At 44.9% G+C, this 23,538-nt stretch overlaps 2 protein-coding genes and 1 non-coding gene across 4 annotated transcripts in view; all 3 read left to right on the top strand.

Annotated features, from left to right (window-relative positions):
• The window catches only part of PWWP3A (PWWP domain containing 3A, DNA repair factor), a 49,331-nt gene extending 45,430 nt beyond the window's left edge, over positions 1–3,901 (top strand). For both annotated transcript variants that reach the window (XM_070931851.1, XM_070931852.1), the window contains one exon: positions 2,384–3,901. In XM_070931851.1, the coding sequence (XP_070787952.1) occupies positions 2,384–2,459 (76 nt within the window). In that variant the 3' untranslated portion in view covers positions 2,460–3,901. The remainder of the gene's footprint in view (positions 1–2,383) is intronic.
• A 3,760-nt stretch (positions 3,902–7,661) lies between these two features.
• Positions 7,662–7,735, top strand: TRNAN-GUU (transfer RNA asparagine (anticodon GUU)). Its single transcript has one exon. It is a non-coding gene; the product is annotated as a tRNA-Asn (tRNA).
• Positions 7,736–10,776: 3,041 nt separating this feature from the next.
• NDUFS7 (NADH:ubiquinone oxidoreductase core subunit S7) lies at positions 10,777–23,502 on the top strand. Its single transcript, XM_070944348.1, has 8 exons — positions 10,777–10,894; positions 13,778–13,814; positions 14,164–14,232; positions 15,934–16,051; positions 16,724–16,903; positions 18,792–18,838; positions 21,155–21,243; positions 23,283–23,502. The coding sequence occupies exons 1-8, from the start codon at positions 10,879–10,881 to the stop codon at positions 23,378–23,380; spliced, it is 654 nt and encodes a 217-aa protein (XP_070800449.1). The 5' UTR covers positions 10,777–10,878; the 3' UTR covers positions 23,381–23,502.
• Positions 23,503–23,538: the final 36 nt, after the last annotated feature.

Here is a 23,538-nt window from a genome sequence, read left to right as displayed (position 1 = left end):
AGCCACAGGCAAGCAGATAGTGGGAGGGAGCGGGTGGGCGGGCACAAAATCAAGACATTCCCCAAAATAAGACCTAACAGGGTTTTTTGGTCCATAAATATATATATAAGACATGTCTTATTTTTGGGGAAACACGGTAGGTGCGTCATTGCCACTTGCAACTTCCTATCAGTTTCCCCATTGGCTTTGCTTGGGGGAAGCCGGCAAGGAAGGTCTCCAAGGGCAGTCCCCGTGATCGTGGGGTGGTTTGATTGTCATAACTGCGAGCCGGTTGCTAAGCGCCCCAATTGCGACCACAGAGTCAGCTGCAGCAAGGATTGGCTGCAAACCTTCTGGTTTGTTTGAGTTCATAATTTCAGAGACTTGCTGAACAAATGGTCATTAACTGAGGACTAGTTGCATTCCAGTCAGAGCAAGCCAGGTTTGTTTTACTGTGCATCGTTCTCCTTTCTCCACTCCTAAATCAGGACATCCTACCCAGAATATTTCGCTTTTGTGTTGCTTCTGAGGACCTTACTCAGGGTGTAGCTGTTCTCTCTTCAACATTCTTCACAATACCCAGCTGTATCGCACCGATGTAATAAACTGTCATAAGACAGCTACCCTTTATTTATGGCACTATACAGGTAGTTCTCGACTTACAACAGTTCATTTAATGACCAAAGTTACAACATCACTGAAAAAAGTGACATGATAGTTTTTCACACTTACGACCATTGCAGCATTCTCATGGTCACTTGATCCAAATTCAGATATTGGCAACCGACTCATATTTATGACGGTTGCAGTGTCCTGGGGTCATGTGATCCCCTTTGGTGACCTTCTGACGAGCAAAATCAACGGGGAATCCAGTGTTGGTTAACTTAAACTTAACAACCGTGTCACTAAATTACCAACTACGGTGATTCATTTAACAACTGTGGAAAGAAGAGTCATAAAATGGGGCAAAACTCATTTAACAAATGTTTCACTTAGCAGCAGAAATTTTGGGTTCAATTGTGGTCGTAAGTTGAGGCCTACCTACAGTGTTTCCCTGAAAATAAGACCCGGTCTTATTTTCTTTTGACCCCCACCCCAAAGAAACGGCTAGGGCTTCTTTTGGGGGGTCTAATTACTGACTCAACTCGTCACCGCGGCATCGACAGCCCCTCCCAGCAGGAGCCCGCTGCTGGCCCACTTCTTCTGCAGCCGCTTGCCGCCTCTCTCACACATCGCCACCGGCCTCCGTTTCGCCTTCAGAGGTCTTCCAGAAAGCCCTCTGCAGCTGAGAAACGGACTCCGGATTGATGTGCACGGTGCCCCTGGCTTCTGTTTCAACTTCAGAGGCCTTCCGGAAAACCCTTTGTAGCCGATAACAGAACTCCAGATCGATCCGGAGCTCTGTTTTCAGCTGCAAAGGGATTTCCAGAAGGCTCTGATGGTGAAGTGGAGGCCGGGGGCAACTGGCGTAAGCAGCGGCAAGCGGCTCCAGAAGGTGGGCCTGCAAGGCGAAGTAGGTGTTGGGGTGCACAAGGCCTGGAAAGTAGGGCAGCTGCACCACCCCCATCTCCACCCTAGCTTAATTTTTACTCGTGCGCTTCGTCCCACCCCGGGGTAGGCGGGGTTTTAATTAGGGCTTAATTTGGGGGTAGGGCTGGTATTGGGCGCACATGTAAAAATCAAGCTAGGACTTACTTTCGGGGTAGGTCATAATTTCGGGGAAACCCGGTATAATTCTGCTCCATAACAAAAATACTGGGGCATTTAAAAAATATACTTTGAACAACAATAAAACTACAGGTAGCCCTCAACTTACAACTATTTGATTAGTGACTGTTTGAAGTTACAGGGGCCCTGAAAAAAATTGGCTTACAACCAGTCCTCCCACTTATGACCATCGTAACATCTCTATGGTAACTTGATCAAAATTCAAGCACTTGGCAACCGGCATGTATTTACAATGGCTGCAACATCCTGTGGTCATGTGATTGTCACTTTCCCAGCCAGCTTCCCAACAAGCAGTCAATGGGGGAAGCCGGGTTCACTTAATGACCACATGATTCACATAACAACCACTAGACTTACTTAACAACTGCAGCGATTTGTAAAATTGGGAACAACTCATTTAACAACCAGTCTGATTAGCAGCAGAAATTCTGGTCACAGTTGTGGTCATAAGCTGAGGACTTGTTGTGTAACATTGTTGACAAAGGCATATACTAGGAAGCTCTCTGGCAACGTAGGAAATAAAACATGAAGATCAGCATTTAAGGCTGAAGGGAAGACAGTCGGTCTCGAGTTTTATTCTGTAAAAAGAAACTAGGGAACAAAATCTCAGGGCTTCAGCTTCCCCGTTGCTAGAGGTTTGTTTTGTTTGCTTGCAACTTTTTTTTAAATCCTTCAGGGAAAGAGAAGAATTTGAAAAAGAAATCCAAGAGGAGAAGCAAAATTTTGCCAAGAAAGCGAGAAGCCATCTGTAGAAAATAAACTCTGAAGCTCTTTATCTATCCATTTATGTACTGGGTACTTGTAAGGGAGATTAAATTCCGTGGTTTTGTACAGAATATTGAATGTATTTTTTTAATATAGATGTATATGAAAGAGATTATCTATGAAATAAAGAGAAATAGGTATGCCTGCTGTTTCCTCCACCTCCATTCAGTTAGAAGAAAATGAACTCTGTTTGGTCTGTCGCAACGAATCTCAGCTACCTAAGAAGCCGCCTCCAGTTTAAAACACATTTTAAAATTATATTAATAAGTATCAGCTCCTTGATTGTGATTTGAGCTCACCGTTGATTCTGGACAACGTTTGAAATGGCTCCCATACCTATTTAGCCAGAAGCAACATGCATGTATGTATTGCAAACTCTTGTCTGTTCTGTTCTTCAGTTACCAGAGATTCATTCAGTCTGTGCTGATGCTAAGTTGTAGGGCTATAGAAGCTTCCAGACGTATTCAGACAGTGGATGAGGGCAGCCACCCTTTACTACTCATTAAAGCAGCTGCATCCTTTTTTAAAGCCTTCTACACAAGCCTGAAAAAGATAGGTTTCCTTTTAATGAGTTGGTTCATTAAATCAGCCACATCCTAATGCAACTTTTAAAAATGCCACATGTTTCAGGCTTGCCTAGAAGCCTGAGGGGAAAAATGTGTTGCTTCAATGAGCAGCAGGGAGCTGCTCCATTCAACAACCTCTGAAGCCCTTCTGATTCGTTTTTGAAGCACGGCGAGAGCAACATAGGAAATGTTTTCAATTCAAACGTTTTTGAGCCTAGAACACTCAGTTTTAAGTTATGGAAAACTTAATTTTTTTGAGCGCAGAATCGCTGTCTCGCTCTTTGAGCCCTTGTTCTGATCCTTTTTCTGACCTCAGAAAATCTCATTTCAACCTTGGAGAATTGAGTAATGGCTTTTTCTGATTTTATATGTTTTGCATAACACCCGATTGTGAATTGTGCATTTTAAAAATACAATTTTGTTTAAAGCAGAGTTGGGAGAGATCTGGCCCTTTGATGACTTGTGGAACTTCAACTCCCAGGATACCTGAGCTAAACATGGCTGGCTCCAGGAATTATGGGAGTTGAAAGTTCCACAAAGGAACTTGAAAAGTTCATCAAAGGGCCAGATTCCCCCCTACCCTGCTTTAAACAATATTGTTGTCTAAAATCAATTGCTCTTCATTTTTATAAATCTGCTTACATCATCAACCAAGACATTCTGCAATACCACAGTTATCCTACCATACAGTATTTTGTAATTTTGGATCAATTTGGGGGAGGTGGGGGGGGAAGACAAATGCGGATGACATTCAAAAATCTCCATTTTTATTGATTGTACTGACATTCCTTATGACATCCCACTCTGCGACTTTCGTGTTTTGTAATTTTGGAAAAAAAACAATAAAAATAGCTTTCAGTGCTTCACTTTGTAGTGCTGTGTCTTCTTAAGATAAGGCCTCAGAGGTACAGATGGTCTTTGACATTTAGCAACCGTTCACAGTTAACAACGGTACTGAAAAAAGGGACTTACCCATTGGTCTTTGCACTTAGGACAAGGGTCCCCCCAAACCCCGGGCTGCAGCCCAATACCAGGCCGTGATCTATTCAGAATTGAGCCGTGTGAGTGTCTGGCCAGAGTGCACACACACACACACACACACGTGTGCAGCTCAGCTTGTGCAAGCAGGAGGCCAGCGGGCACTCACGCATGCGTGCCAGCCCATCACTTGCGCAAGTTGAGCTGTGTGAGTGTGGACCGGCCCACCACTCATGTGGCTCAATTCCCCTCTTCCCCTGCCAGGCCGTCAAGCCGGAAAGGTTGGAGATTGCTGCAACATTCCCACAGTCACATGATCCAAATTCATGCGCTTGGCAACAGACATATATTTATGACGGTTCCTGAGGTTATAGGATCGCCAGCTGGCGATCCTTTCCCAGCTGGCTTCTGAACAAGCAAAATCACTGGTGGGAGCCAGATTGGCTTAAACGACCACATGACTCAATTAACAACTGCAGTGGAACTTAAACTACGAGAGAAAAGTAATAAAATCAGGTATGACTATGACTCATTTGCTTTTGCTTGCTTTGCTTTGCTTTGCTTTTTTTTAATTTATATGCCGCCCTTCTCCGGAGACTCAGGGCGGCTTACAATGCGTTAAGCAAAAGCCTTCATACTTTGGTATATTTATACAAAGTCAGTTTATTGCCCCCACAAACTGGGTCCTCATTTACCAACCACTTTCCACGGCCACAAAAATTCTAGTTCCAATTGTGGTCATAAGTTGAGGACTACCTGTACCAGAAAAAGTTCTCTTAATAATTACCCGTGAATTGGTTCCAGGGAGGGATCGGCTTCTGTTGTAATGGTCTGAGGGGATGAACTTGGAAACAGAAGGATGGCCCGAAGATCATTTCAAGGTTATACTAACCTTAACTCGGGGAACCTAAACAGTGTTCAATAGTGACTGAAAGCTCTCTCACACATACACAGGGGTGGGATTCAGCCGGTTCGGACCAGTTTGGGCAAACAGGATGTTAATTTTAATCTGGTTTGCTGAACCGGTTGTTCCAAGGACTGGCTGACCCCACCCGCCCCTCCCCTCCCAGGAGTCTCCATGTGGCCCATTTTGGATGTGAGGTAAGTGCAAGGCCCCCACGGACGCTCTGGGAGGGTGAAAAACGGGCCTACCGGAAGTCCAGAAATGGGCCCGTTTCTCGTCTCCGGTGGGCCTGCGATGCCCAGGGGAGGCTGTTTTTGCCCTCCTGGAGGCTCAAGGAAAGCCTCCAGAGCCTTGGGAAGACAAAAAGCCCCCTCCTGCTGTGATGCCGGAGGCCAAGTAGGCCACGCCCCCATGGCCATGCCACCCAGCAACTGGGCAGTGAACCGGTTGTTAATTTTTTCAATCCCACCACTGCACACACACACAAAAACAGGTTAGATCACTCTGTCCCCAACACCAACTGAAACCAACACTGGATGAAGGGAGCGGGAACCACTACAGTCCCATTCCTCCTACTGACCTGGTCTAGAATGGAATGCAATGGGTGGAAACTAATCAAGGAGAGAAGCAACTTAGAACTAAGGAGAAATTTCCTGACAATTAATCAGTGGAACAACTTGCCTGCAGAAGTTGTGAATGCTCCAACACTGGAAGTTTTTAAGAAGATGTTGGATAACTATTTGTCAGAAGTGGTGTAGGGTTTCCTGCCTGGGCAGGGGGTTGGACTAGAAGACCTCCAAGGTCCCTTCCAACTCTGTTATTCTATTTCTATTTCTATTCTAGAAGGAGACCGCTCTAGTACTAGCACTATCACTATCACTAGGACTTATATACCGCTTCACAGTGCTTTACAGCCCTCTCTCTGTAAGCGGTTTACAGAGTCAGCATCTTTCCCCCAACAATCCTAGTCCTCATTTTACCCACCTCAGAAGGATGGAGAGTTGAGTCAACCTTGAGCCGGTGAGGGCTCGAACCCCTGGCAGTCGGCAGAGTCAGCCCGCAATACTGCATTGTAACCACTGCGCTACCACGGCTCCCTTTGATAGATGGTCTGAACGACCACCAAGAGGCCAAGAAGAACCAGGATGGATGCATTCCAACATCCCAGACCTGCCAAAGGTAAGTGACAAACATCATCTTCATACGATGATCCGGTAGGAATCCCCATCCAGGTATAGGTTGTCTTCGACCTACAACAGTTTGTTTAGTGACTGAACTTACAACAGCACTGAAAAAAAGGTGACATGACCATTTTTCACACTTACAACCTTGCATCATCCCCATGGTCATGGGAGCAAAACTCAAGATGCTTGACAACTGACTCTTATTTATGGTGGTTGTAGTGTCTCACCTTGTCCAACCTTCTAACAAGCAAAGTCAAGGGGGAAACCATGTTCACTTAACAACCGTTGTTACTAACTTAACAAGTGGGGCAGCAAAGATCATAAAATGGGCAAAACTCACTTAACCGCTATCATGCTTAGCAATAGCAAACCAATACTTACCTCAACTTTTCCTAAAAAGGACAGCATTATTATTATTATTATTCTCTTTTATTCATTAAAAATGAAACCCAGTCAACTGGACATTTAAAATGTGTTACAAATACCATTGACTGGTGCTAATGGTTGATTTGGGTTGCTGCCAGCGTCCTAGGTATCAACCAAGTACCTTCTTAAAATATATGATGTTCTGAGTAGCGCAGTTTATTATTATTATTGTTGTTGTTGTAATAACAACAACAACAATAATAATAATAAAAAATCTGCCCTCAGTGTGGAAGGTATTGCCACTCTCAAATTGGCCTTTTTAGTCGCACTAGATGCTGTTTTAGGACCATAGTCTCTTGAGACTGAAGGATGCCAATGATATTATTACTATTAATAGTAGTAGTAGTAGTAATAGTAGTAGTAGTACAGTGGTGAAATCCAATTTTTTTTACTACCGGTTCTGTGGGCGTGGCATGTTGGGCATGGTGGGCGTAGTGTGGCTTGGTGGGCGTGGCAGGGAAAGGATGCTGCAAAATCTCCCTTCCCTCCCCACTCCTGGGGGAAGGATATTGCAAAATCTCCATTCCCACCCCACTCTGAAGCCAGCCAGAGGTTGTATTTGTCCGTTCTCCAAACTACTCAAAATTTCCGCTACCGATTCTCCAGAACCTGTCAGAACCTGCTGGATTTCATCCCTGTAGTAGTACCGTAGTAGTACTGTAGTAACAGCAGCAGCAGCAGCAGCAGCAATCCTACAGGCTCAGTGTAAGTTACCTCACAGGGTTGTTGTGGAGATCCCCTTGCAATCTGCTTTAAAGAAATGCCAGAGATACATTTAGCAAATAAATGACAGTTCTTAGCAACTATTTTAAGGTTATTTGTTATTTTTATGAGTTTTTACTCTGCTTTAATTGTAAACTGCCAAGAGTAATGTATATGAGATGGGAGGCAAGGAGGGAGGGAGGGAAAGAAGAAGGGAAAGAAAAAGAAGGAAGGCAGGAAGGAAGGAAAGAAGGAAGGAAGAGGGTAGAAGGAAGGAAGAGGTTTGATGGGAGAGAAGGAAGGAAGGAATGAAACGTTTCAAGGCACGCTGCTTTATTCTTATACTCCTCTGTATTTGCATTCTTGTTCGACTTCCAGTATTGCATCTTCCTCTTTAAGAGTCGTGGCAGAAGAGCTGGAAGCAGCTTGGTCTCTGTGGCGCAATCGGTTAGCGCGTTCGGCTGTTAACCGAAAGGTTGGTGGTTCGAGCCCACCCAGGGACGCAGGCAATTCTTTTTTTATTTTTAAAATGCCTTGCAGACTTGTAATCAACGAACCGCAACTACTTTTCCGGGCAAGAATGAAAGAGAGAGGGGGAAAAAAATGAACGGGTTTCAGCAGGGATGCTGGGAGGGCAATAAGGTTTCTGCCCGTAGCCAAGATGGCCGCAATGGCATCACAAGAGGAGCAAGGATTTAGGGGAAAAATCCATGCTCCTGAATGCAAAGATTCATATTTGGGAACTGGAGCAAAGAAAGAGACCCAATTCATTTGCTGAGCTCTTAAAATGACAGGGGGTAGGGAAGCTCCACCAGAACAATTTTTCTCAACCTCAAGCACTTTAAGATGCACATGTGGACTTCAAGACCCAGAATTCCCCCAGCCAGCAGGTTACCTGGGGGAATTCTGGGGGTTGAAGTCCACACATATTAAAGTGTCCACACATCTTAAAGTGAGATTGAGAAAAAGAGGGAAGAGAAAATAATTTGTAAAGGAAACGCAGGGCGGGAAGGGGTGCAGCGAGGCCCAAAGCTTAATTTTTTGGCCCGATTAAACACACTTTGCAAAAAGTGTATTGAGAGTTGTGGATTTAGTAGAAAGAAAGGGAAAAATGTATTTTTATTTTATTTTTTTTATTTTTATTTATTTTTATATGCCGCCCTTCTCCGGAGACTCAGGGCGGCTTAAATGCGTTAAGCAATAGCCTTCATACTTTTGTATATTTTATACAAAGTCAGCTTATTGCCCCCACAAACCGGGTCCTCATTTTACCCACCTTAGAAAGGATGGAAGGCTGAGTCGACCTTGAGCCTGGTGAGAATTGAACTCGCAGTAATTGCAGGCAGCTGGATGTTAAATGCTGCCTTAGTAGGAGGCATTAGCCTCCTACGCCACTCAGGCTCTCGCTCTTGTATGAGAGCGAGAAGAAGAATTCTGGCCATGTACATTCTCGCTTACTGTTTTAGGCCCAGTACATTTCACCATCTTCATCAATGATTTAGATGAGTGGATAGATGGGGAACTCATTAAATTTGCAGACGACACCAAGCTGTCAGGAATAGTCAACACTCCAGAAGATAGGCTTAAGGTTCAGAAGGATCTTGACAGACTTCAACATTAGGCACTATCTAACAAAACGAAATTCAATGGTGAAAAAAGTGAATTTTTACATTTAGGCAAGAAAAACCAAAGGCACAGGTATAGTATAGGTGGTACCTGGCTCAATAGGAGTAACTGTGAGAGGGATCTTGGAGTTCCAGTGGACAACCACTTAAATATGAGCCAGAAGTGGGTTGCAGCTTCCAAAAAAGCCAATACAGTTCTAGGCTGCATAAACAGAGGGATAGAATCAAGATCACGTGATGTGTTAATACCACTTTATAACGCCACACTTGGAAATACTGCACCCAGTTTTGGTCGCCACGATGTAAAAAAGGTGTTGAGACTCTAGAAAGAGTGCAGAGAAGAGCAACAAGGATGATTAGGGGACTGGAGGCTAAAACATAGGAAGAACGGTTGCAGGAACTGGGTATGTCTAGTTTAATGAAACGAAGGACTAGGGGAGACATGGTATCAGTATTCCAATATCTCAGAGGCTGCCACAAAGAAGAGGGAGTCAAGCTATTCTCCAAAGCACCTGAAGGCAGGACAAGAAGCAACGGATGGAAACTAATCAAGGAGAGAAGCAACCTAGAACTAAGAAATTTCCTGACAGAACAATTAATCAGTGCCTGCAGAAGGGAATTCTCCAACACTGGAAGATTTTAAGAAGATGTTGGATAACCATTTGTCTGAAATGGTATAGGATTTCCTGTCTGAGCAGTGGGTTGGACTAGAAGACTTCCAAGGTTCCTTCCAACTATTCTATTCTATTCTATTCTATTCTATTCTATTCTATTCTATTCTATTCTATTCTATTCTATTCTATTCTATTCTATTCTATTCTATTCTATTCGCCATGGTGGTGCAGTGATTAGAGTGCAGTGCTGCAGGCTACTTCTGCTGATTGCCAGCTGCCTGAAATTTGACAGTTCGAATCTCACCCAGCTCAATGTTGACTCAGCCTTCCATCCTTCCGAGGGGGGTAAAATGAGGACCCAAATTGTGGGAGGCAATATGCAGACTCTGTGAACCGCTTAGAGAGGGATGTAAAGCACTGTAAAGCGGTATATAAATCTATGTTCTATTCCATTCCATTCCATTCCACTCCACATGTATACATCTGAACTAGACTGAGCAGTTTCTCTGTGTCATACAATATCTGTGGGTATATGCATAATTTTGCATTTATTTATCTTGTCATGTTTATGTAGTGTATATTGCAGGTGGAGACCCTTTGAGAGCTGTATGCAACAAAATTTCATTTTAATGCATGCCGATTAGTGTACATTCAAAGCGACAACAAAGTTATTCTAAGTCTAAGTCCTAAGGGAAAAAAAGGAGGAGAAAATTAAACGAATGCCCCAGAGAAGCAAAGGTGAAAGAGGCCAAATGGGAAACCCAAAGGCAGAAAGGAAGGAGGAAATAAGAGGACATTTTTATTTATTTTGTCGAGTACATATTAGACAATGTATATAAGTATAAGCATGAATTGAATACATAAAATGAATACATAAAATAAATTTATTTATTTATTTATTGAATTTATATTCCGCCCTTCTCCCCGAAGGGACTCAAGGCGGTGAACAGCCGAAAATTAAAATAACATACAATATAAAAGTTAAGATAACTAAAAATAAATTAAATTAATCGGCCTCCCAAATTAAAATCCCAAGCTACACAATTAAAAAACTAACCCATAAAACCTATTCAGGCCTATTCTAAATAATTAGAAAGGGGGAAAAAAGAGGGAAAAAGGAAGCACGGATCAAGGAAAGGGAAAAAATATGAAGGAAGGGAAGAAATAAAAAACTTAATTAAAAGGGGCGGATTAAAAGAAAGAAGAGCAATTAGAGGCACGCGGCGTATCTTCTCTCAGCAGCAGCCAGGGGGCAGCACCGACGCCGGCGCTGTTGCCGGAACGCGAGGCAAGGCGGCTCCGGTTCCAACCCGGAGCGGTGGAGGAAGGTGCACCGGCCGCCTGTCCTTGTCCGCAGCTAGCAAGGGTGCCTTGAAGGGCTGCGGGGGAGGGGAGGGAGACGCGGCGATGGCTGCGCTGCCCGGTGAGTGCGAGCCGGGGGTTGGGGGGGGGAGGCTGCTTGTGGGCTGTGGGGGGGGGGGGGCAGGTTTCAAGGACGGCAGGAACTAGCCGTCTTTTGGTGGGGGGGTCGGATATTGGGCGTGGATAATGGGAGAAGCTTTGGGGGGGGGGGCGCAGGGGCGGGTTTTCCACCCGCCCCATTTTCCCAAATCGAGAATAGACAAGTTGGCGGGCTACTTAAAGGTCCTCTAGTCTACTCCAATCCTGTTCAGGGCAGGGATCCTCTTAAAAACCAATGCTTTTGAATTTGGTCCCTTGTAAAGCATGTGGACTTAAATTCCCAGAATTCTGGGAGTTGAAGTCCACAACTCTTCCAAGTCACCAAGGTTTGGCTATCTATGGAGATTCTCAGTCATGGTTTGTCCCAAAGGTTGCTTCCCCCCCCCCCCAAAGAGGCAACTGAGTTTTCTTGTTTTTCCTCATCTTTCTTTGCCTCTTAAAAAAAAAGTAGAATAGAATAGAATAGAATAGAATAGAATAGAATAGAATAGAATAGAATAGAATAGAGAAAGAATGGAATTGCTTTGCTTTGCTAGAATAGAATAGAATAGAATAGAGAAAGAATGGAATTGCTTTGCTTTGCTAGAATAGAATAGAATAGAATAGAAAAGAATAGAATAGAATAGAATAGAATAGAATAGAATAGAATAGAATAATAGAACAGAACAGAAGAATAGAATAGAATAGAATAGAATAGAATAGAATAGAATAGAATAGAATAGAATAGAATAGAATAGAATAGAATAGAATAGAATAGAATAGAATAGAATTCTTTATTGGCCAAGTGTGATTGGACACACAAGGAATTTGTCTTTGGTGCATACGCTCTCACTGTACATAAAAAGAAAAGATACATTCATCAAGAATCATAAGGTACAACACTTAAATGATAGTCATAGGGAAACAGTCAATATAAATCTTAAGGATACCAGCAACAAGGTTACAGTCGTAAGTGGGAGGAGATGGGTGAAAGGAACGATGGGAAGATTAATAGTAATGCAGTAAAAAAAAAAACACCTTTCCCTGGCCACCTCCCTCCCACTCCCCAAAAATAAAAAGTTCCCCCAAAGTTTAGGAGCTCCCTACATCTAAACATCCCTCCTTGAAACATCCTCAAATCTCATTTTAGGCTGGACAGCAGGTTAACAGACTTTGGTTTCCAGCTACTTTCCTGTTTTGTTCATGTTGGCTTCGATTGATATCCTCTCTCTTCCATTCAGGAACTCAAGGCAGTGCTCCTCTTAGTCCCTGTTCCTACTTTTGTCCACAATGACAACTAAAAGCTGTCATTGTTGTCGTTCAGTCGCTAAGTCATGTCCGACTTTTCGCAGCCTCATGGATCATACCACGCCAGCACCCCTGTCCGCCACCGTCTCCCGAAGTTTTCCCAAATTCACGTTCATGCATCAGTGACGCTAGCTAACCATCTCATCCTCTGCTGTCCTTTTCTCCTTTCTTCACAGCATCAAGGTCTTTTCCAATCTTTTTTTCGCTTCAGCAACTAAATGTAGCCCCTGCCAAAATGACTATGAGAATACATAACCACTGAATTAATAAACCATATTTTAAAAGTCCACAAACTTAGCACAATGTCTGAACCTTGACAGTCTATATATGACGTATTAAGAGCCTCAGGCAGTTTCTCTGGCTATAAAGGAGAAGGCAGGAGAACTGTACTTTCAAACTCGTAAGATTCTGTTAATGTAGCTTTATAATAAAGTAGAATTAGTTTACAAGTCATCCTCGGCTTAACAACCACAATTAAGCCCCAAATCCCAATGGCTAAGCCAGGGATTTGTTAAGTGACTTTTGCCCCCATTTTATGACATTTTTGCCACTATTGTTAAGAGAATGGCTGCAGTAGCTACGTGACTCATGTTGTCATTAAGTGAACCTGGCTTCCCCCATTGACTTTGCTTGTTGGAAGATGGCTGTGAAGGTTACACACATGGCAATCACATGACCCCAAGACACTACAATCGTCATAAATATGAGTCGGTTGCCAAGGGCCCTAATTTTGATTACTTGACCATGAGGATGCTACTGCAACAGTTGTAAGTCTGAAAAACAGCCACAAGTCACTTTTTTCAGTGTTGTTGAAAAAACTTCAAATGATCACTAAACCTGTGTCTGGTTGTGTTTTGTGTCTGGTCTACCTGTTATGGCTGCCAGGGCAGGAGCGTTGCAGCTGCCACTGGGGAAAAAAAATAGGCTTCCTAGTTCAGTGTAAGAGGAACCTTCAAAAACATTTGTCTCCAAAAATCTTGAATGGTTGGAAAGAACCTATCAGAAGGGAGGACCTATCCAGTAATCTTGGCCAAGCTGTAACCTGAGCTCTGAATTAGGAAACTGGAGATGGTTTCTTCCTTGGACAGAGAAAACAAGGCCAGATAAACAAGCACACAAACAGTTTGGCAACAAACAACTTTCATACCAACTTTCCTTTTGTGATTGAAGGACCTTATTGGAAAAACTAATTCCCCCATGAACATTAGTATGTCTAGCATTCTTGTTTTGCTCTCTCTTTTCTAGCTAGAGGACCCTTGAGGTTTCCATCAACAAAAAACCCCACAAACATTTAGGGCCAGTAGTGGGCCACGGCCTGTGGGTTGGGGACCCTGATTTAAACAGTATTAAAATCCCTATTAATGTGTTGGAAGTTGAAAAAAAGAAGAAGATGGAGAAAATGAATACATCCCATAGCTTGGGAAAATTGCAAGGAAAGCAAAGCTGGCTGTGGAATTCTGGGAATTGAAGTCCACCAGGCTTAAAGTTGCCAAGGTTGGAGACCCCTGGGCTAGCTCATATTTTCTTCTTTTCACCTCAACCTTTTATTTCTTTTCAGTTTCATGCATGGTCCCGCGTGGCTTGTTCCTTCTGAGGTAAGTCTGCCTAAGTCAGCTCCGCAAAGAACCTTTTCCCCAAAACTGAATTGATGTATGAAGGCTGTTGCGAGTCCTGTAGAAATTTTTTTTTTTGAGAGCATTTTCCAATTGCCTTAAGTTACTGGTGGATCTGATTTTACACCTTTGCACATCTTCGGGTGATGTGTGCCCATTTGGGAGACTTTGCTCACAATCACTTATGCTTTTGGAAATCTGTCTGGACTCCTACAGTGCGCTCTGCATGGGGCTGCCCTTGAAGAGCATTCAATTCATTCAATGCCTACCCTGTAGGGTTGTTGTGTGATCCGACTTTTAAGACTCTAACTGTTGGCTGTTCTTTCAACAGGCCCATTGTGGGTTCCACCAGTTCTTCCCGCTTGCTGCATCAGACATCTTCAGCTGAGAGTGCTGACAGGTATTCTCTGCTCCTGGAACACCTGATAATGACCTCTTTCATTGATTTATTTACTCCCGAGCGGCGCCGTGGCCTAGAGGGGGAGGTCTCGTCTCACAATCAGGAGGCTGTGAGTTCGATCCTAGATAGCGGCAGATATTTCTCTCTCTCTGGGAACAATGAGTAAATGTGTGCTGCGAACTCCACGTAGGTGTCAGGGAGGGCATCTGGCCAGTAAGCGCCGGAGCTCTGTTCAATCTATCTGACTCCACCCGATGCAAGGGATTATAGGGTTGTTAACAGAAACAAATTGATTTCTTGACTCCAATTCAGTGGAGAAATGTAAAATTTGTTACTACCGGTTCTGTGGCTGTGGTTTGGTGGGGGAGAGGGTAATGTGAGTTGGCGTGGCCAACTTTTTTTTTTAATTGTTTTTAAAACCATTTTTTCTACAACCTCTTTGGCCGAAGAGGTTGTAAAAAAAAATGCTTTTAAAAGCCTCTGACGATCCCAGCTGAGTTGCCTGATCATCAGAGGCTATTTTTTCTTTTAAAAACATTTTTTCTACAACCTCTTTGGCCGAAGAGGTTGTAGAAAAAATGCTTTAAAAAAAAGCCTCTGATGATCACACGGCTCAGCTGGGATTGGGGGGGGCAGGGATTTTTGCTACCGGTTCTCCGAACCACCTGCTGCCATCACTACTGGAGTGGGCGATCCGGTCCGAACCAGGAACATTTCACCCCTACTCCAATTCTTATGCTGATCCAGTTAGAAGACTTAGAGAAAAGGCCAAACCTTGCATGCAGGAGAGGTTGTTCTAAAGAAGGGGGGCCATCACCAAGCAGTAGGAGAATAGCCTCCCTGCAGATGGCAGTCCCTCAGCAGGGATGCTTAGCCAACATTACAGCACACAAAATTGTATGCACAATTTTTGCTTAGTCTCTGATGAGATGGATCCCACTCCCTACTAGCACTGGCGATGTTACCTAGTTGGGTAATGAAACATCTGCAGAAACCACAGCCAAGCTCAGAGAGCACCGATGACCCCACAGCTCAACCCTGAGGTTACAAATATTCTATCTGCAAACATGAACCCTGATCGTCCATTTTTTTTCAGATGCTTCATTCAGACAATGTGTGCAGAGCTGGCAGCAGAGTTGGACAGTGAGGAGGTTGGGGAGGAATATGGGCCAGTCCTGGGGGCTGGGGAAAGATCGGACGAGGGCTCTGCATTGGAGGCAGAGAGGGAGATAGACAGCAGTGAGTCAGAGAAACAGCTGGAGCTCGTTCCCATTGTGTGCATGCACAGAGCTGCCAGAAGACAAGAACAACTCAGAAAGCAGGGTCGGCTTGGGAGTAAAGCCACACCTTGGAGATGATTGGCCCCTCCCATAGGAAACAAAAGACCGAACGAGGAGTGGGGTTTTGCAGGAAACAATTCGTCCGTTCCGTGACTCTGAGAGACTCTGTGCCAAGTTTGGCCTTGTACTGTATGGAAATTAGTTACCTGGCAGCCTTCCAAGCGAGATAAGGTCTGTGTTGATAAATATTCCTTTGAAAAAACTGTTTGGACAGGCCTGTGAATGAAAGGAATTCACAGGCAGAATGCTGAGCTTTGGGTCATTGGGCAGGGCACCCAAAGTAGCTTTTGAGAGTTCCAAGATTGGAAGTTTGTCAGGGAAGGCGGGCTTTGTTTCAGAACCGTATCTCTTGTCGCCGCAGTTCCGTCCAGGTTCAGGAGAAGAGTAGTGCCATTGTTCAGAAGAAGCCGCTGCTTCCCAGCAGTCGAGGAGAATATGTCGTCACCAAGCTGGATGATTTGGTCAACTGGATCCGTCGAGTAAGTAGGATCGTCTGACCAGGTGGTTTTTTTTTCGTGTTCGAAGAAGGTTTTCACTGAAAGCATCTGTGCGTTTAAAATTCATTCGATATCAGTTGTACCTGGTATTCTCAATGGCAGCCCCGCGTCCTGCTTTTTAATGAATTAGAGTGGGGGTCCCTAACCCCATGTCCATGGACAGGCAGAAGTGCAAATGAGCAAAGCCCGATCCATGGGATCCAGGCAGCACGCGAAACCACACCGGTCCATAAAAAAAACCCTCTCCAAGGAACCAGTCCCTGGTGCCCGAAAATTTGGGGGCTGCTGGGGTCCCAAGCCAACTGGCAGAGCCAGGTCTTTGGGCCTTTACGAGAGGGTGGGAGGATTGGGGCCAACCTCACGGGGGGTGGGGGGCAAGATATTCCAGAGGGCAGGAGAGAAGGCCCTGTTCCTGGACCCCATCAGCTGGAATAATTGGTCCGACAGGACCCGCAGCATGCAGGCACCGATTGGATGGGCCAATCCCAATGGGGTGAGAAGGTCCCTCTCAAATAACACGGACCCATTATAAGATAAAACAATGAGGGGAAACCAGTGTTAGCCTGCAGTTGTGGTCAGGGCTGTTTGGCATAAGAGGGATGCAGAGGGACATCTGTGTTATACGTTCGCCTCCTTCCCCTTCTCTTCCTTCAGAGCTCCTTGTGGCCGATGACCTTCGGTTTGGCATGTTGCGCCGTCGAGATGATGCACATGGCCTCTCCGCGCTATGACATGGACCGTTTTGGGGTGGTTTTCCGGGCGAGTCCCCGGCAAGCTGACGTCATGATTGTGGCCGGCACTTTGACCAACAAGATGGCTCCTGCCCTCCGGAAGGTACGACCAGGGGTGGGACTGAAAAATTTTAGCAACCAGTTGTCTGCCCAGTTGCTGAGGGGGGCGTGGCCATGGAAGTATAGCCTAGTCGGCTTCCTGCACCACGGGATGAGTGGGGGTTGTTTTTGCCCTCCCCAGGCTTCAGAGGCTTTTCTCAAGCCTCCGGGAGGGCGAAAATTACCTCCCTTGGGCTCCGGAGGCCCTCCGGAAGCTGGAAACGGTCCTGTTTCCAGACTTCCAGTAGGCCCGTTTTTCACCCTCCCAGAGCCTCCGCTCGGACCCTGCACTTACCTGGCACCCAAACTGGCTGCGTGGAGACTCCTGGGAAGGGACGGGAGGGGTGGGGTGGGGGGGTCAGCCACTACCGGTTCGGCAAACAACAGAGCCTGGATAGCTCTACAGACAAGTTACTGTAATTTAACAGCAGCTGTCTGCAATTAAAGTAAGTTCGAATCTTGCCAGGCTCAAGGTTGACTCGGCCTTCCATCCTTTCTAAGGTGGGTAAAATGAGGACCTGGTTTGTGGGGGCAATAAGCTGACTTTGTATAAATATACAAAAGTATGAAGGCTATTGCTTAACGCATTGTAAGCCGCCCTGAGTCTCCGGAGAAGGGGGGCATATAAATCAAATTTAAAAAAAAAAAACAAGATTAAAATTAACATCCGATTCACCCGAACCGGTCCGATCCGGTTGAATCCCACTCCTGGGTACAACTATGATCTTAACTCAGCCCTTCAGGGAGGGAATCGAGTGGCCTTTTGTGTCCTCACACCAACCGCCGAGGTTTGTAGAACTAACAGGGAGCAGCCGTACAGGTAGTCCTCGCCTTACAACAGTTCCTTTAGCGACCATTTGAAGCTACAACGATACTGAAAAAAGGGACTTATGTTGAGAAAGATGTTGAGACTCTAGAAAGAGTGCAGAGAAGAGCAACCAAGATAATTAGGGGACTGTAGGCTAAAACATGAAGAACGGTTGCAGGAACTGGGTATGTCTAGTCTAATGAAAAGAAGGACTAGGGGAGACATGATAGCAGTCTTCCAATATCTCAGGGGCTGCTGCAAAGAAGAGGGAGTCAAGCTATTCTCCAAAACACCTGAAGGCAGGACAAGAAGCAATGGGTGGACAGCAATGGGATTCAAGTAATTTAACAACCGGTTCTCTGCCCTAATGATTTCTTCCAACAACCAGTTTGCCAAACTGCTCAGAAAGTTAACAACTGGTTCTCCTGAAGTGGCACGAACTGGCTGAATCCCACCACTGGTGGACACTAATCAAAGAGAGAAGCAATTTAGGACTAAGGAGGAATTTCCTGACAGTGAGAACAATTAATCAGTGGAACAACTTGCCTCCAGAAGTTGTGAATGCCCCAACACTGGGAGTTTTTAAGAAGATGTTGGCTAACCATTTGTCTGAAGTGGTGTAGGGTTTCCTGCCTAAGCAGGGGGTTGGACTAGAAGACCTCCAAGGCCCCTTCCCAACTCTGTTATTCTATTCTCTTTCCATCTGTCTGCTTGGTTTTTCTGCCCTTCTGCCTGAAGGCTGCCCCATATCTGAACACAGTGGGATCAAACTTGCCACGGAGGGAGAAAGCCAGCAAAATAGAACAACAAAAAAAATTGAGTTCAGAATGGGACAGATTTGTCTTGAGGGTGCAGAGGGAAAAAAAATCTGGAATAAATTTTCCCTATGATCCTTTGAGAGGGAGAATTGGATAGCGGCTCATAATGTTGGCATCTGCTGCATTCTAAGCCAGGCACAAGACCTGCTGTTGGAGAATTCTATAAACTTTTCAACCTTATTAGAGTCCCAGCGCTCAGTGGTCTAAGGCAGGCATGCTCTGCTTTGTCAAATCAAGTGCAAATTTTAACATTTCTTTCTTGGCAGGTTTATGATCAGATGCCCGAGCCACGTTACGTGGTGTCCATGGGGAGGTAAGTGCTCACTCAGTATTTTATTATCCTCAGGAATGGCTCCATCCCTTTTTCGTTCTCTCATTTTTTAAAAAAAAATTCTCAGCACTGCAGCTGCGTTTATGCAACACAACTGACCAGGTCATTATTTCCCGCAGATGTTTTAGCTTTTCTGTACCAAAAAATGAGAATTTTGACTCATTTGGGGAATAACAAGATTACAAATCTTCCCAGGCATTGCAAAGGAGATTGTTTTGGGGCTGGGGGTCCGCTAGAATTGGAGGCCAAGAACGGCAGTTGGGATGGGGGGGGGCGGGGTGTCTATGCTACTGCAGACAGATTTAGAGGGTTGAATGAAAAGGAAACTTGAGTGTGTAAATGAGGTCAATTTTCTTGGATTTCGTCCCACAGCTGAGAAGGCTGTCTTATTCCAAAACCATGTGTCTGTGTACGTTATTTTAAATCAGGAGTTACTTAGGGGCAGGGGTGAGCTGCTAGGGGTTTGGGAGAACCTCTAGCTAAGAATCTGCGCAGTTTGGAGAATCCCCAAATCCAACTCCTGGCTGGCCCCGCCCACTCCACCCCTCCATGACTCCTCACATGGCCCGTTTTGGATGCAGGTAAGTGCAGGGCATGTGCGGAGGCTCGGAGAGGGTGTAAAATGGGCCTACCAGAAGTTCGGGAAGGCTTCCAGAGGGCCTCCGGAGCCTGGGGAGGCCATTTTCGCCCTCCCTGAGGCTCGAACAAAGCCCCCAGAGCCTGGGGAGGGCAAAAACGCGCGCACACACCCGCCGTGGTGCAGGAGGCAGACTAGGCCACGCCCACCATGGCCACCTCCACCCAACAACTGGGCAGAGAACCCCTTGGTAAAATTTTTGAAGCCTACCCCTGCTTAGGGTTAAAACTAGACCCTTCAAACTTGATTCAGTTACATGTGTCGTGCGAACAGTGTTTCACTGTGGGCACTCCCTTGATGGCACCCTTGCACTTCCATTGACTGCTTTCAAGACGGTCCTAGTGGAATTAGGAGGCGGAAGCCTGAGTGGCGTAGGAGGCTAATGCCTCCTAAGGCAGCATTTAACATCCAGCTGCCTGCAATTACTGTGAGTTCAATCCTCACCAGGCTCAAGGTTGACTCAGCCTTCCATCCTTTCGAAGGTAGGTAAATTGAGGACCCAGTTTGTGGGGGCAATAAGCTGACTTTGTATAAAATATACAAAAGTATGAAGGCTATTGCTTAACGCATTGTAAGCCGCCCTGAGTCTCCGGAGAAGGGCGGCATATAAATCAATTTTTTTTTAATTATTTAATAATTAAATATCCTCATCCCTGGGTTTTCAGGGAACCTCTCCCTCGTGGGACAGCTCCATCAATGGCAGCAGGAACAGACAAATTAGGCTGTACAGCCATACCATTGTTTGGTAGTTTTTTGGGTCCCCAAAATCCCACCCACCCCCTGCCATGAATTTAAGTTAGTGATTGGTTTTACTCGCTGATTGACATAAAATATAGGGCTCTTGACCTCAAAAAATGTAAATTAATTTTAATCTAATACCTAGTAAGACCACACTTGGAATATTGCGTTCAGTTTTGGTCACCACGATGTAAAAAAGATGTGGAGACTCTAGAAAGAGTGCAGAGAAGAGCAACAAAGATGATGAGGGGACTGGAGGCTAAAACATATGAAGAACGGTTGCAGGAACTGGGTATGTCTAGTTTGATGAAAAGAAGGACTAGGGAAGACATGATAACTGTGTTCCAATATCTCAGGGGTTGCCACAAAGAAGAGGGAGTCTAGCTGTTCCCCAAAGCACCTGAGAGAAGTAAGGAGTGGAAAATTATCAAAGAGAGATCCAACCTAGAATTAAGGAGAAATTTCCTGTCAGGGAGAACTATTAATCAACGGAATGACTTGCCTTCAGAAGTTAAAAATTGGAGGTTTTTAAGAAGAGATCGGACAGCCATTTGTCCACAATCATATAGGGGCTCCTGCTTGAGCAGGACGTTGGACTAGAAGACCTCTGAGGTCCCTTCCAACAACTTTGTTACTCTGTAATTTTAAAAATGAAAAGGCCCCCAGCCTTTCGGATGACATAATGGAGGTACTCTAAAGTTGATTCCTGATGCTCTATCACTTCCCACCCCCAATTGCCTCGATCTTGGTGACTATAAGATGTGTGGACTTCAACTCCCAGAATTCCTTTCTGTTCCGTGCAGCTGGGTTCTCCCAGGGCCGACAAGTCAAAAACGGTCTGTCGTCCAGAAGGAAATAGGCCTCCAACTATTACAGAGGCTTATTTTTCAAATGATCCCAACACTCTGTCTTATCTTCTTCAGCTGTGCCAATGGTGGAGGTTACTATCATTACTCGTATTCCGTGGTGAGGGGCTGTGATCGGATCGTGCCCGTGGACATCTATGTGCCAGGTAAAGAAAAGGCATCAAGAGGTCTCTTCCTAGATCGTCTTCCCCCAAACTGCATCCCCAGAAGGGAAGGTCGTTTGGGTCCAGATAAACGAATCCAGACCTCACTTCAATACTGCGCAAGGCATTCTAGAAAGGTGGAAGCGATAATATACAGTAGTGGCCAAAATTGTGGAAACCTTTTGGGAAAAGTGTATTTTTGAGGTTTGATGGCTATTAACACCACTTTTTTGGGGGGAGTTTCAAGATAACCCTATTCCACTGCTGGAATGGCCTGGGAATAGCCCAGACCTTAACCCAACTGAAAATCAATGGAGCCGACTAAAGAAACTTAGTAATCAGAAGCGACCCAGCAATAAAACCCAGTTAATAGAAGCAATCATTCGATCTAGGTTTCACATTATAACCGCTGCAGAACTAAAAGACTCGGTTCACTCCATGGGAAGATGTTGTAAGGCTGTAATTTATGCTAATGGTTACCCTTTTAACCTATTAACTGACGTGATAATTTTTGTATATCTCGTTTTTCTATGGTGATCATTTTTGTGTGTATCATTTTTTCTACGTGTTTCACTTTTCCTCTTTATACTGTAACTGCTATTGCAACAGCAAATCCTTCATAAAAGTTATTGCATTACATACATAATTTTATGGTACTACACCAAAAAAAAGTGGTGTTATTAGCTAGTTTTAGAAAATACAACTTTTCCCAAAAGGTTTCCACAATTTTGGCCACTACTGTAGAGCATGTGACTTCAGCTTAGTTATGGATCAGTGTTTCTCAACCTTGGCAACTTTAAGATGTTTGGGCTTCCAACTCCCAGCCAGCCTCGCTTAATGACCCCAGGATCCACTTAACAACTGCAGTGATCTGTTTAACAACCATGGCAAAAAAAGGTTGTAAAATCAGGTCAGATGCCGCTCACTTAACAGGCATCTTGCTTAGCAACAGAAGTTCTGGTCTCAATTTTGATCATAAGTCAAGGACTGCTTATATATTGCAAACCTACGGTGAAGGGCTGCTTTATACAGGTAGTCCTTGATTTATGAGAATTGGGATCAGAATTTCCCTTGCTCTGCAAAGCGGTTGCTATCATGCCTGATTTTACAGCCTTTTTCTGCCATGGTGGTTAAATGAATCACTGGAGTTGATAAGTGAATCATGTTGTTGATAAGCAAACCCGGCTTCCCCCATTGACTTCGAAGGAAGGTCACAAATGATGATTATGTGAATAAGAGCCGTGGTGGCACAGTGGTTAGAATGCAGTACTGCAGGCTGCTTCTGCTGACTGCTGGCTGACTGCAATTTGGCAGATCGAATCTCACCAGGCTCAAGGTTGACTCAGCCTTCCCTCCTTCCGAGGTCGGTAAAATGAGGACCTAGATTGTTGGGGGCAAGAGGCTGACTCTGTAACACATCTTAGGGCTGTAAAGTGGTATATAAGTGCTAAATACCCCGTAGTAACGTGCCAGTTGCCAGTCACCCAAATTTTGATCATATAACTATGGAGATGCTACGACAGTCGTAACTGCGAGGACTGGTTACAAATCCCTTTTTTCAGTGCTGTTGTAACTTTGAAATGTCGCTAAACAAACGTGATGAGGGGCCCTTGGTGCTCTCTGAGTTTGGTGGGTTTTTTGCAGATATTTCATGACCAAACTGGGCAACACCATCAGTGCCTGGGAGAAAGGAGTGAGGTTTGTCTGAGCACTCCCTGCTAGCACTGATGGTGTTGCCTAGTTTGGTCATAAAACGTCTGCAAGGAAAACCACGAAGCTCAGAGAGCAACAAGGACCCCCCCCCATTTCAACCTTGAACTACCAATACGGTATTCTCCTTTATCAATACGGTATTCTCCTTTATCAATACGGTATTCTCCTTTATTGCGAATCGTCATAAGTCTACACAATTCCCAGTCCTAGAGGCTTTTCTATGTCTCTGAGCAATTTATGATGAAGAGCTGGCTAAAGGGAGATCCCCTTGCTACGACCCGGGAATTTTAAGCTCTGAATTTCTGAGGTCAGTGTTTTGCCTCTTGCAGGCTGCCCTCCTACGGCTGAGGCCCTCCTGTACGGCATCCTGCAGCTCCAAAGGAAGATTAAACGAGCGAAAGCGATCCAGATCTGGTATCGGAAATAAACGGGCTTGTTTGCAAGCTGCCATGTTGAAAATGGCCGCCCTAACTGTAGCTGTAGCCCACACGTTAAACTGCTATATATAAACTTTGTCAATAAACTTATAATTATTGTATCTGGAGAAAAGGGGTTTGGAGCTTTTGAGTGTTTTCTGCAAGGAAT

Source organism: Pituophis catenifer, unplaced genomic scaffold, assembly GCF_029215685.1.
Source record: "Pituophis catenifer annectens isolate HBS135680 unplaced genomic scaffold, rPitCat1.0.hap2 SCAF_1, whole genome shotgun sequence".
Lineage (NCBI taxonomy): Eukaryota > Metazoa > Chordata > Lepidosauria > Squamata > Colubridae > Pituophis > Pituophis catenifer.
This window is presented reverse-complemented; position numbering and strand designations above follow the sequence as displayed.

What these genes read in the sequence shown, in the direction of transcription:
- NDUFS7 (XM_070944348.1), top strand. An exon ending in TCAGCTGAGAGTGCTGACAG is followed by an intron (nt 14,233 to 15,933) that starts GTATTCTCTGCT and finishes TTGTCGCCGCAG; the next exon opens with TTCCGTCCAGGTTCAGGAGA. An exon ending in TACGTGGTGTCCATGGGGAG is followed by an intron (nt 18,839 to 21,154) that starts GTAAGTGCTCAC and finishes TATCTTCTTCAG; the next exon opens with CTGTGCCAATGGTGGAGGTT.